Below are 13,783 nucleotides of genomic sequence, written 5' to 3'. Positions count from 1 at the left end.
ACATGGGTTGAAAATGGGCTACACAGCTAATTCATTTGTACCAAAAAGACAAGTGCAAACACAGTCAATTCCAAAGGTTGATTACATGGGTAGATAGCACACAAATATGCAACCTTGAAATAATTATTTTCACACTTTAACACAATGTGACTTCAATCTAATAAAAATCTAAAAATTCCAACACAATTGCAATTTTACCTAATTTTCAACCATGAATGAATGTCACGATGGCCTATTACCGAAAGTCTCCTCCAAAGGCTGAATGTTCTCTCTAAATGTGCACTCGTGGCCGGGAACCACAGAACATTTTTTCTATATATTATTTTGTAAACATAAGTCTATACATTTTCTTTTTTTTTTTTTTTTTTGAAATGCAAGTTATTTGTAGATTAATGTAACAAGTCATTGTTGTCCATGGTAATTTGTAGGCCTAAGTTAAATTCTATAGTTAAAGTTCTATAGCCTACATTAGTTATTTTTGTAAAGCAAGCTATTTGTAAAATAACCAGAGTAACATTGTTTATTTTTGATATGTAACTTGAAATGTGTTACTGTGTTTTATTTTTGTGAAAAAAAATAAAAGAGAAGTGGTTGTTCTGTACATTGTCTATTTGTTAATGCAATTTCTAATTTGTACATTAAACTAATTCTTCTATACATATATTTTCCGGTCAAATTAAAATGTGTAAATTAAAATACTTTGGTCTATACATTACATAAAGTAGGCTACTTTTTACAACTATTTATACAGTATAATTTAGGTTTAACATCAGAAAGAACACAAATTTAAATTAACAGATAAAACAGAAGACAACATTTGTATGTAGGCTACACTTTCATTGAGCTGAGTGGGAGACCATGCTGGTCCGGGATGGGCTCAGCCAGAGGGACATCATCCGAGTTGTGTCCACTGTCTTCATGTTTGCTGGACTGAATCAGTCGATGCCATGTCATAAAAAGTACAACGCATTTGAATAATCAAAAAAAAAAAAAAAAAAAGAAGTAGGCTGGGCTACTTCAATAAAGTCTTGGACGTAAATATATAAATGTGAAAATGTATTGTAACGGTTACATTTAACATAAGAAATAATATGTTAACTAAACCATAGGTTAGGCTTTAAACCTGGTCATTGTCTGGTCTCCTGATGTCGCAGGCTTTGAAGCATGTTAAAATCCGCTCAAAATTCATAAAAAGCGAATAAAAAAATCTATAAAAAAAAACACTATTTTGCCTCCATTTCTCCTTTTAAAATCCCTTCACAAACCTGCTGTCAGTTTTCACACACCTGCTATAGTTCATTTAATGACGCTTGGTTCAGTGTTGCCAAGTCTGAAATTTGGCTACTTTTACACTATTATTGCTGTGGAATGTTTGTTGCCTGTAGTCCACAGGTTTGAGTTGGCTTTACCATAGCAATATTTCTATCTCCCATCCGCCGCGTTTTGGCGCATTTTGGCCGTGATTCCGCAACTTTTTATTTGCAATTGGAGGGGTTTTGTTGTGGGGACCTGGCAACCCTGTATCTCGTCCGGTTTGGCTTTCGAAGCGCGCACTTTAGGCTTGTTTGAGATGCGCCTTGCCTCGCCTGAAATAAAGGCGAGACTAGGCGGCTGCAGTGAGGGGAGGAGTGAAAAAAGAGCAGGCAAGCCGGACAGTTCTTTCTTCTCGTAGTGGATCAGACACCTACGAGATCAGTTGCGGATATCGCGGGATTCACACTCGTGCGCTCTCTTGCTGATAAACTGGATGTAATTTAAGTTCTGTTGCTTTTATATGGAAATAAAGATTATGAACAAGACACCCAAAGTTTTTGTTATTTATTTCCATTCGAAAGACCTGTTTATCAAGCATTTTTACTTTAATTACATACATGTTTTATATATTTTTATTAATATGACAACAATCACATAACCAACAGAGAGATCGCACTCTCCGAGAGTTTAAGAATATTCACACATAATTTATTCACATAAAAACATGATATCAGAGTTTTAAAATCAAATATTTTAAAAAAAAAGAACTATACACCACAGTTGTTTAAACCGCTTTTGCTCCGCGCAGTCGGTGGAGAGCAACTGCGCTCGACTGCAGAATCCGACACGTCCGCCTTGCCATCGCGAGAGATTTTTGACATACGTCGGCATGACATCAGAGCAAGGCGGACCGCCCTCGGACACATTTCTAACCGGCATGCATCTCGCGCTGATCACCGGTGATCGATTCTGCGCAGATTTTGCTCATCTCAAACAAGCCTATTGTCACAGCCTCTGTCACTTTGCTGAAAGACAGGATTTCTTGCTGACTGCCAGTGGATTCAAGGTAAGAACAAACAATTTCTAAACTGAAATGTTAATTAAAGTACATTGTTTTCAAAGCATAAGGTTAATCATAGATTTTTTTAAGTTAAAATTTTAGTTAGACTTCGCTAAATCGTGGCATTTTCCGGCGCCATGACCAAACGATCAGCATAACTGTACCCTATTATAGAAATAATCTTATTTTCTTATAATTAGTAGTATACAAACTGTGAATTATTACAAATATTTTGGAGACTTCAGCATTGAAATTGTAGGCTACCACTGTTTTCCGATATAAATCCCTCAATGGTAGTGATTTCTTAGTTTGTGTAAAGTGTGCACATCAAACTCCCAGAATGAAAGCAGGACTTATTTATATTTCCAATGTAATTATGAGACAAGCGTTCCTGCCTATGTGCTTCTTTTCCTTTTTTATTTAGTGTTGAGAGGGGCCTTTTTAAAATGGTTTTCTGTTAGCAGTGAGCGTTTTGCGGGCTGTTTATGCGTTTATAAAGAAGCGCTATGAGCGCATGAACCAAAAAAAAAAAAAAAAACACACCTCTAAGCAGCAAAGCGTCCGACGTCATCTCGTTTTTTAACACTCAAGAATACTGTTCCAAATAATTTACATTGGCTTCTGAAGGATTTGGTAATACTTGAGTCATAGTAATAGTTCGGATCTTCACTTAATAATTAATTAGGCTATATGCATCATTCTAATTATTAATCTGAATGTAGTACTTCTCAAAGAGGTATGACATTTTTTGTCATTGATTAGCTAATAATTAATTGAACTGAAAACAGTAGGAAAAAAAGGAAATAAGTAATTGGTTATGTAAGAAATTAGGGCTATTTCCCCCAAATATAAATCTCAAATTTCTCCTGAGTACCACCAGCCCTGCACAGTTTGTATGTCTCCCTCATCTATCACACCTGATTCAAATCAAGAGCTCATTAGCAGAGACTGCAAAACCTAAAATGGGTATGTCAGCCCCCTCCACCTTCAACTCCTTTAACGGGTGTTACTCCAGACCGCACCAGGACAGTTCTGCAAGGTGCCAGTTCTTCATTTAGAGATAAGACATAATGCTTTTATCCAAAATAATGAAATCCAATTTCTCAACTGTTTACATTTACTTTAGACATAACCGACTGTGTTTACAAGAAAACTTGATGGGTATAACTATTTATGATGACACAAATTTAGTTTTTAGGTAAACCATCCCTTTAAATATTGCCCTGTGCCCTTGTTTCTGTGTTTGATTGGTATATAATAAACCTTTGGAGCAAAAATGTTGCTCTTGTCACTTTTGTAAAAATCCACAGAAACCATTTGTGTATAGCAGATATTATATCTGATACCATTATTTTATTTCCTGAAAAATGTCAAAGTGCAGATAACTCCTTTTTGTTGGAATTGAATCTCACTTTAATGCTCTTTAAATATTTTACAGGAAGCTTGAAAAAAAATGTGCTTACAAACTCTATTACCAGAAGAGACGCAGAAAAGGCAGTGTCAAAGTGGCTAATCGGTGCCAGGGACAGGGGAGGACACCGCACTGTGAGGGCACGTGGTGGACAGCAAGACGGGTAAATAATTTAAGACTTGCTTGGTTTTAAATGGTAATAAAAACTATAAAAAGATAGGAATGATAGTGCATATCAATACAAATTCAAAATTGTTTTACCATTTGAGTGCTGTGCAGATGAGGGACGTTGATTTTACTGATCTTTTTTTTTTTTCAATCATATATCACTCATAAATGATTAAATACAAAAAGAATAGTAGCTATTAAGATTGATGTGATTTGGAATGCCTGATAAAAAAATATGATCAGAAAATCAACGTGCCTGAAAATCTGCACGCAGTGTAGAGCGACCGTAACTTGTTACAGTGACTTGTCCTGGAATCTGTCAGCTCTGCATACCCACTTCAGGTCTTGCATTATCTCAGGTCTTCTATAATAAGCTGATAAGATGAATCAGATGTATTAGATGAGGAAGACATACAAAGGCTGCATCTGACAACTTATGCAGCTGACTCGTTGCCTCTCCGACCTATCAGCCAACGACTTGACAGGCAGCGCTTAGATAGTAAGGTACCTCACAAAACTGATTTCGGACAGACTTATGAGGCAGCCCAATGGTTTAATGATCTACAACAAAACAGAAAGAGCATTGGTAACAGCATGTATTTTCTACAATACTAATTTCTCATCAAAATTACTTCAAAAGTGGTAAAAGTTGGTTTAAAATGTACTTTTTTGCACAGCCAGTATGTTCAGTGCTGAGGGTATTTCAGGACAGATTTACAAACTTCTGATCTAGACCAACTTCATGTGGGGTACCAAAAGGCTTTAAGTGTGAAAAGGGGAATAAAAAAAGTGGAACAATGGTTGATTTAATTTATTTTGTCTTTTCAAAGGGTCGTTGGGAGGCCGACGACAGAGGAGTGAGGAGCTGCACTGTTTTCTTTTTCCATTTTGTTTGTGAAATACATTATTTTTGAGTGTTCAGATATGCAATTTATGTCAAATTAAGTTTGTCAGGAGCTTCATTTTAATGTATACATTTTTTATTGTTGATATTTTTGTGTTATAAAGTTATAAATGTTATAATAGTCATATTTAAATTTGTTCCTAATAAACCTTGATTAATAACGTAAATCATAAACTGGTTTCAGTTCATTGAATACCTTTAACATTTGAATGTAGTTAGTGGATTACATGTAATGTTTGTATTACGGGGTTTACTGTAAAATAAGGTAACCCAAACAGAAAATGTGCAAGCCCATATATATACCCGTTGTGGCCCATAAGAGCCCAACATTACACCTATCTGGGTCCCGTCATCAGCCCATATGGGCAGACCCATGTAGGCCCCAAATGGGTGCTACCTGAGTTACCCATATGGGCCTAGTATGAGCCCATCAAGAGACCCATCTGGGCAAACCCATGTAAGCCCCAAATGGGTTCTACCTGGGTTAACCATGTGGGCCCGGTATGAGCCCATCAAGATACCCACCATCAACCCTTCTGGGCAAACCCATGTGGGGCCTCCATGGAAACTGAGGACAAAATTAGCTGGGTCCCAGTTGGGTAGCCCAGGTGGGCCCCAGATATCAGCCCATGAGCAACCCCTTTGGGCCCCACATGGGTGTGTTGGCTGGGGTCACACCATATCCAAAAGTACACCAGCAAGAGATGAATTGAAGTACTGAATTGAAGGAAAATTAAGTAAATCGCTATACAAAAACATATCAGAAGCTGTCATTTATTTAATTACTAACCTGGACACCACACGCGGCTATTGAATGACCACGAACAGGTAATAACTTGCATTTTTCATGCGTTAATGTATCACGCCTTTTTTTCCTTTTCCTTTTTCGTTTTATTGTATTTCTTTCTTTTTTTTGGGGGGGGGGGGGGGGGGGGAATCGCACGCGTTACTGGAAATGTACCGAGTAAAATATTACTGAAAATTGATTAGTAATGCCTTACACTACTGCGTTACAGCAAAAAGTAATAAGTTACTGTAATGTATTACTTTTGTAATGCGTTACTCCCAACACTGTTTTTAAAAAACATCTTAAGACACATCTTTTCCAATTGCACCTGACCAATACCGAATAGCACTTACTGATCACCACAGCAACGACCAAAAAGCGCACACTCCCTTGTGTGCAAAAGACGTTTAAGCATTTAAACTTTTTGTTAACTATATTCATTTTGTGTCAAAGCAACAAGAAATGTGTTATTTGTAGTAATAGCCCACACAGACAGATGTTTTGCTAACTGCGTTAAGAGTTTAGGAAATTTGTTAAATGTATTGTCATAGCAAATGTAAAAAACTGTAAGTCAGGTGCTGTCCATTTCTTCTGGTCATCTTTGAGATGTTCTACACTTTCATTTGAGTCCAGCTGTGTTTGATTGGACTTTATTAGGAAAGCCTGTAAATAAAACAAAACTGTAAATGATTTTAGCAAATTACTGCAATATAACAAAGAGTGAAAAATGTAAGGGGGGTCTGAATACTTTCCGTACCCACTGTATATTACTTATGTTTCTAAGCAAGCAGATCTCGTTCCTCATTGACTATCATGTTTCATCATGACTACCACCATGTGTTCACAACTATGGCAGTCTATGGGGCCAAAGATCTGCTTTTCAACAGAATAAATATTAAAACCACATAACATATATATTTTAACAAATCCTTACGTAATGTTTTACTTAAGAGGAGGAGAAATAAGGGACATGAATATATATATTATAATTATTTTTGCTGATCATATTCCAGCCGTCCCTGTTTAAGGTTAAGTACAGGTTGTGTTACAACCTCATTTATGATGTCATGTTCTTTATTACCATGGAAATGAATCATCAAAACCATAGACCGTAAAAAAACACGTCATTCCCCACTGAACAATCTTTAATATTTATAGTAAATCTATTTATTTGTATAAATCATGCAGGTCATTCTTTAGTTTTTTTAAAATTATATTTCATATAAAAAAGTATTTCAAGTATAGGAATATAAACAGCATTTTTGACAACAACATAAATGGAACAAAAAAAAAAAAAAAAAGAACAGAAAATGCCAAACAAAATGCATGAAGAGCCAGGGATAATATAAAATTACATTATATAAAACATCTCAATAGGCACTTATTACAAATCAGGCAAAATGTCACAAAACATAGTCACGTGTAAAATGTAGGGAAAATGATATATTATAAGATGTACACAATATTATGCATTATAAGGCTTTAACATTGCTGGAGGTATTGTATCCAAGACAAGTAATACTTACAGACAAAAAATAAAATGGCTATTTATGTAAAAGAAATTATCTAGTAAAATAAATAGATTTATTAGAAAATATTTGTCCTTTACAGTCTTATCAACATTATAAAAACAAAACATCCTTCTACAACAAAGTAAAAATTTATACAAGCAAAGAATAAATAAACTGAATTTCTGACCAAACATTGCTACATGGAAAGAGACGAGGTAAACTTGTAGCTAATTTGAGTTTTTTAAATTATATTATGTCTATCTATTCAATACATCAAAAAACAGGAGTAACTGTTATAATGGACTGCAGTAGGAGTGAACAAGGGTTAAAATATTACATTTGCTTTCCTACATTTTCCACAAAATTCCTACATTTGATAAATTAATTCAGTGAGCCTTATCACACACCCTGTGCAGTGAGACGCCGGTCTCAGGTGTGTTTTGCTAGTTTCAGCCATACGCAGTTCTCATTTTTACGTCAAGCTCCACGTTGTTTAAATATCAAATGCACTCTCTCATCTGTTCCCCCATGGGCGTCTGGTCTGAACACCAGGTGTGTTCTGGAGCACTGTTGGTGTGTTGCTGTGTTGAGAAACTGAAAACGACTGACCATTGACCAACACACACCTGCTCTAAAGTCAACAGCGCAGTATTTTGTGTCAGTATATAAAGAGTGTGTTTGTAATATGAGCCTATAGGCGGTGCACAACTTTTAATAAGCTTTAATAAGATTAATCTATATTTAATTCTTACAGTGAAAACATGCAGCGTTTAATTTTACATTTGATTACTTTATTACATTTCTGTAGTATTTTACCCTAATATAACTTAGAACACATCTCATTAATGTTCAGAGATAAATGACATGATTAAAAAAATAATCGTGATTTTTAAATGACCTTTATTTATATATCGCTTTTTACACGTCTAATTGTTTCAAAGCAGCTTCAGTGTTAATAGGGAAATAATGCAACAGAACGTGATTCGGCTACAGCCGCTCTGGTGAAAATGGTGATGTCATCCAGATAATTTCAATTATCATATAGTGTCAATGTGGACAGACCGGTAATATCATTGAAATTTAGGTCTCCCCAACTGAGAGAGCTAAAGGCTAAAGGCTAAAGGCTCAAAGCTGCAAGGAATCAAAACTCCTTCAGGGCCAGAATAGAAAAATAAACCTTGTGAGAAACCAGGTTCAGTCGGGTGCCAGTTCTCCTCTGGCCTCAAACAGTGTATGATTATTATTCTGGCAACATTGCAGGTCTCAAGTCATATCAGGTAAATGGATATTCGAAAGATTGGAGTTGTCATGACAGAGATGAAGCGTCAATGCAGCATTTACAGGCAGAGTTTAATTGACACGCTCTCAGCAGACACTTCAGGGATGCCTCGGTCATCTCCAGACGCAGCTCCACCATCCCATCCGGACACGGCCTGGATCCGGCTGACTGCAGTTAACCTCGGGATAAACAGAGAGACTAACATTAGTGTAGAAGCCATTCTTCTTATGATGCAACGAGTAAATCAGGTGTTATGGGAAGTGTTCGACAGTGTTCCTGTTCACACCACCGGCGGCGAGAGCGGCAAGGTGGCCGGAAGTCATTCATTTTCAATGGGAGCCGGGCGGCGCGGCGCGTCTGCGATGATTTGGGCATCGAGGAGATTTGAAATCAGCTCAACTTTATGGAAATGACGCGGTTCGGCGGCAGCCAATTGTAATGTAGAAGTGCTCCGCTTGAGAGAAATCCAGAGAACGCAGGCCTGTAAACTTTGGTTACGACGACATTAGTTCCCAAGACAAATGTAGGAGAAGTTGATCATTGCTGTGCGGGTTTCCCAATCATTTATTACGAGACCATTCAAAGTGATGTTTAATTTGCTAAGAAGCCGCGCAACACTATTTTATAGGCGCTAGAACGCTTGTTTTTCAGCGGGTATGCAATTCATTCTTTCTTTCACATTTAAACGATTTCATGAGGTTAATTTATACCCTACTAGTGGTCAGTCTATCAATCAACATGCTTGTTTGATTTGTGACCTCTTTAAATAAAGTTAAAAAAAAGAAAAAACATTCGATCGCAGAGCGGCAGCGCGTCCACAAAGCTTTCTACAGCGTTGTTGACAGGGCGGCAAGAGTGAATTTTGACGCTCTCGCCGGCGGCGGTGTGAACGCACGCTTAGACAGTATTCTAGGTTACTACTTGTGCAGTTTTTTTTTGTCAAATAATTAAAAATTCATTTTTTTCTGAATTAAGTTGCAGGAAATTACTATTCATCCAATTTTTTATATCCGCTAAGCATTCCGTTAATCTTGTGAATTGGTAAGTTTCTTCAGGGTGTGAAGAAATATAGAGCTGAGTATCGTCAGCATAACAATGAAAACTAACGTCATGCTTCCTAATGATATCTCCTATAGCTGTAGCACATACAGGGTGAAAAGCAACGGTCCTAACACTGAGCCTTGCGGTACTCCATACTGAACTTGTAACATCTCTTCATTTACTGCTTCAAACTGATAGCGGTCAGATAAGTGTGATTTAAACCATGCCAATGCATTTCCACTAATGCCAACATAACTTTCGAGTCTATTCAGGATGCTGTGAGCGATAGTATCAAACGCAGAGCTAAGATCGAGTAACGCTAATAGAGAGATTTAAACAGTAAACAACTGTAAACCGGTTAACAGACAGTTTACGCACTATATACAGTGAATAATGCACATTTAAATGTACAGATTTTTGACCTGAAAAATAACTAGTCATTGTATAATTTACAGTAAATAACTGACACTTCACATTTGATGTATTGGTGAAATATCAGATAAGGTAAAGTTCAGGGGAGGGTTAGTTCTTGTTTTATGTCACATGATACCTCCTCAAAAACATAATAACGTATAATAAACAATAATTCATGAATGAAAATAAAATACTTTTACTTTTTTTTTTTACTTTGCACAAAACAATTCTTCAAAATGTTTTTCTATAAAATGAGAGAGTGTGTGTGTGTGTGTGTGTGTGTGTGTGTGTGTGTGTGTATGTATATTTAAAGATCCAGAAAACCCCTTTTTTTCAGAGGTTTAAAATTGGGCAGGCACGCTGGTTCCTCGGAAGTCCAGGAGGAAAGCGGGGAGCGACCCCACCTCTATTTTCCTGTTTTCTCTCCTTATTACTTCTAGTCTGTAATTTGAAACATAAACAGAAATCAGGTTATTGTTTCAATACAGTACACAAACTATATAGAGATATGAATAAAAAGAGGCAAAATATATCAAGTTAAAACAAAATGGAAATTTAAAAGCATGAGTGAAAAGCAGCACTGAAACGTGTCATGTGACTAAATGAGGTTTGCAGCACATATCGATAACTAGCGTGAATAAAGCTAAGTGTCAAAATCTTCAAAATGTAATGAAAACCTGAAACCAGTCGTGGAGATCGACTTTCTCCAGTTCAATCCTCTTCTTTGGGAAGACCTGCAGACAACAGCGAATCAAATCGCAGCATTCTGTGGAGAACGAAGGGAGAGACGTCTGATTATTAGCTTAAACTTCACAAATATCATCAAAGCCATCATTTATTAAGCCACTGGGCTCAGATGTTCCTTTTCCTGCATTGTTGTTTTGATCTGTCCAATAAGATCCAGAATTAAATGAGGATCTCACCTTGTGAACAGCCGTTTCTGGTCCAGATGTTCTGATCGATCTCCTCCAGGTCTCGCCACCTCGGAAAGTTCCAGCACAGCATAACGAACAAGAGTACGCCGAGCGACCAAACCGTCGCAGGTTCCCCGTGATAGTGGCCGCTGATCCGGTACTCAGGGGGGCAGTACTCTTTTGTGCCTGGAGGAAAACATTTTCACATTTACATTAACACAACATCTGGACTAGAAATCCATCATCATGCATGAAAGGATTTGATGCTAACAGTGGATCCCATTCCCTGAGGCTTCATGAGAGCTCGACTCGCTCAGAGTCCTGTGCCAACGGCTCGCAATCGGCACCAGAGTTTGAGGCACACCTCGCAGCTTTGAGGAATTATACATACCAGAAAAGGAGCGGTAACCCGCGCTGTTGAGGAAATCTCCGCATCCGAAGTCAATTAATTTGACCTCTAAGGTGTCCGGGTTAATCAGCAGGTTTTCCAGCTTGATATCCCGATGAAAAACTCCCCGCCGGCAGCAGGCCTGAGCCGCAAATGTGACCTGGCACATAATAAGGCGTACCAAATCTTCACGGTTGGTGCCCGTGTAGCTTGTTAAAAACACATCCAATGTCTGAGAGGGCATGGGCCGCTCCAGCACCATAAGGTATTGGTCAGGCTCGTCCTGCCAGTCCAAGAGCTGGATGATGTTAGGAGCACTGGGCCCTCGATTGGCAAACATTTGCAGAGCCACTTCCAGCGGGATGGGTCTGGAATAACCGCTCTAGAAGAAAGACAGTCATTATAATATATTTATCATTTATAGTCTGTGATTAATATTAACATGAGATGTATAAAACTGAAAACAGTGACTGAGAGGTAAAGCAGAGAGAGCACAGCCGACTTACAATCCTGGTATATCTTGCTTCCCGATTGGAGGCAAATTTCACCGCCACCTGATGAAAAATTAACAGAAAATGGATTTGCGTTAGAATTATTTATAATACATGTGTTCACAAATTACAATCATTACACCTGAACAAACATTTACATGTCCATGAGTTTAATTGTAAACATGCAGAGCACGTCTGTCTATTAAAACAGGTCAGACATGTGAAGTGCACTAAATAGAGAATATAAGTGTGTGATATAAGACACAAATAATCATCTGGATAGATATTGTAATTAATGAAAATGAATACCTGAAGGCCATCCTTCAAACGTGTCGCTGCATAAACTGTCCCAAAGCCTCCTTCACCCAGTTCAGCGCCCATTTCATATCTGGAGGAACCGATGTCTGTTAAAAGAAGAAAGAAAGAAAGGTCACCTACTTGATCTAAACCTTTATCTAACACACACACACACACTTTCAAAAAAAGTCATTTTCCATGTTATCAACTACCCTTAAAGAAAGCATGAATTTAAAGTATAACCCATTGACCTGCTGATTAAAGAGTGCATGTGTGTTGGGTTATGTTAGCGTTTCTTAGCAAACTGACCCATAATTATTCTCTGATCCTCTGCTAGACTGTCTGAAGCTGTGGTGACACACACACTCGTGTCCGGAGCATCATGGACAGGGGTTTGGAAGGTGTTGTCAATCCAGTCCTGGTCGCCTCGAGGGTCAGCAGTGACGGGTTCCTCTGAAATGAAGACTTGAGGAGGTCCGCTGCTGTCCTGAGAAGACGACTGACCTACAGAGGGCAATCACACCAACATTATTAATAAAACACTCACATTACTGCTACTCATTTTTATGTGCATATTCAATTTGTAAGGAAACAAACATACTTCAATAAATAATCTGAGAGGTAATACATTCTCATGACATAATGTTAAAGGTGCACTATGTAACTTTCCGTCCACTAGAGGTCGCCTATTCAAAACAAAGGCGTAGTTTGACGACGCCAAATTTGAGCTCAGCATCTTGGGACATTTGGTCTTCACCTCACAGCCCGTGGAAAATAGGACTCGGGCAGAAATCATGTTCAGGGATGCGATTATTAACGTTACTGTAGTGTGAAGCAGGAGCGAGTGTTGAGGAGCTGAGCGGGGCCGCTGGAGCGATTGAACACAACACACACCTTGCGAGCAGCGGGACTTTTATTATGCCACAGTCGCCGGCGCCATTTCCGCTTTTACCGGTCATGAGAATAAGGTGATGCAGCTCAGTTTATCATATTAGACACATTTAAGTGTGTTTAAAATTATGTTCTGATGTTACTCTGTGTGTTCGCTCAGCGGCTGCTGTCACTCTTATTCACACTGCTAAGAGTAAAGCGCTTCAGAATAAAGCCGGAAACCGAGAGTAGCGCAGATATGACACCATTGACAGACGGCTCTCTCAGACGTCCCGGTTCATTGGTTATAATGGCCATTTTCTCATGATTTACAAATAGTTGGAAACATTTGGGATATTGTAAGTACTCAACTGAACAAAATCCTAGCGGTTTTTGAATATTTCACTGCAAAATTACTACATAGTGCTCCTTAAATGATCTCATTTACCATCTGAAGCTCGGGTGACGTCCACACTCGTGTCCGGAGCATCATGGACAGGGGTTGGGAAGGAGTAGCCATTTAATTTTGTCATGGCACGTTTGAAAACTTGGAAGGAGTCGTCAATCCAGTCCTGGTCGCCTTGAGGGTCAGCAGTGACGGGTTCTTCTGAAATGTGGAAGACTTGAGGAGGTCCGCTGCTGTCCTGAGAAGACGACTGACCTACAGAGGGCAATCACACCAACATTATTAATAAAACACTCACATTACTGCAACTACGCTTGCTGTACATTATGAAGAGACTTTTCGGGGGAATTCACACTGGACACATTCTTTCCAGTTTTACAGTCATCAGTCAATGTGTGCAAACAATAAACATCATGAATGTAATTAACTGTAATTAAATAACATTCACCTTGTTAGGCAACATACAGTGAGGTAAAGCATTTTAATTTCTGTGTAAATGCATTAATTCATGAAGATACAAACTTAAAGACACTTAAAGTCCTCAAAACACCTTTAAACATAAAAATAAGTGTATAGCCAGCGCAGACT

At 38.1% G+C, this 13,783-nt stretch overlaps 1 protein-coding gene and 1 long non-coding RNA gene across 2 annotated transcripts; one reads left to right on the top strand and one right to left on the bottom strand.

Annotated features, from left to right (window-relative positions):
- Nucleotides 1-2,255: 2,255 nt before the first annotated feature.
- On the top strand, nucleotides 2,256-4,910 carry LOC137075920 (uncharacterized). Its single transcript, XR_010905119.1, has 3 exons — nucleotides 2,256-2,320; nucleotides 3,753-3,888; nucleotides 4,724-4,910. It is a non-coding gene; the product is annotated as an uncharacterized lncRNA (long non-coding RNA).
- A 5,226-nt stretch (nucleotides 4,911-10,136) lies between these two features.
- LOC137075919 (serine/threonine-protein kinase pim-2-like) lies at nucleotides 10,137-13,531 on the bottom strand. The gene is made up of 8 exons (XM_067444868.1): nucleotides 13,238-13,531; nucleotides 12,229-12,423; nucleotides 11,932-12,026; nucleotides 11,638-11,685; nucleotides 11,135-11,513; nucleotides 10,753-10,929; nucleotides 10,507-10,595; nucleotides 10,137-10,270 (listed from the first exon to the last, which is right to left on the bottom strand). Exons 1-8 carry the CDS (start codon nucleotides 13,320-13,322, stop codon nucleotides 10,163-10,165), a joined length of 1,176 nt encoding a protein of 391 aa, XP_067300969.1. The 5' UTR covers nucleotides 13,323-13,531; the 3' UTR covers nucleotides 10,137-10,162.
- Nucleotides 13,532-13,783: the final 252 nt, after the last annotated feature.

The sequence above is a fragment of the Pseudorasbora parva genome, chromosome 5 (assembly GCF_024679245.1).
Source record: "Pseudorasbora parva isolate DD20220531a chromosome 5, ASM2467924v1, whole genome shotgun sequence".
Taxonomy (NCBI): Eukaryota; Metazoa; Chordata; class Actinopteri; order Cypriniformes; family Gobionidae; genus Pseudorasbora; species Pseudorasbora parva.
This window is presented reverse-complemented; position numbering and strand designations above follow the sequence as displayed.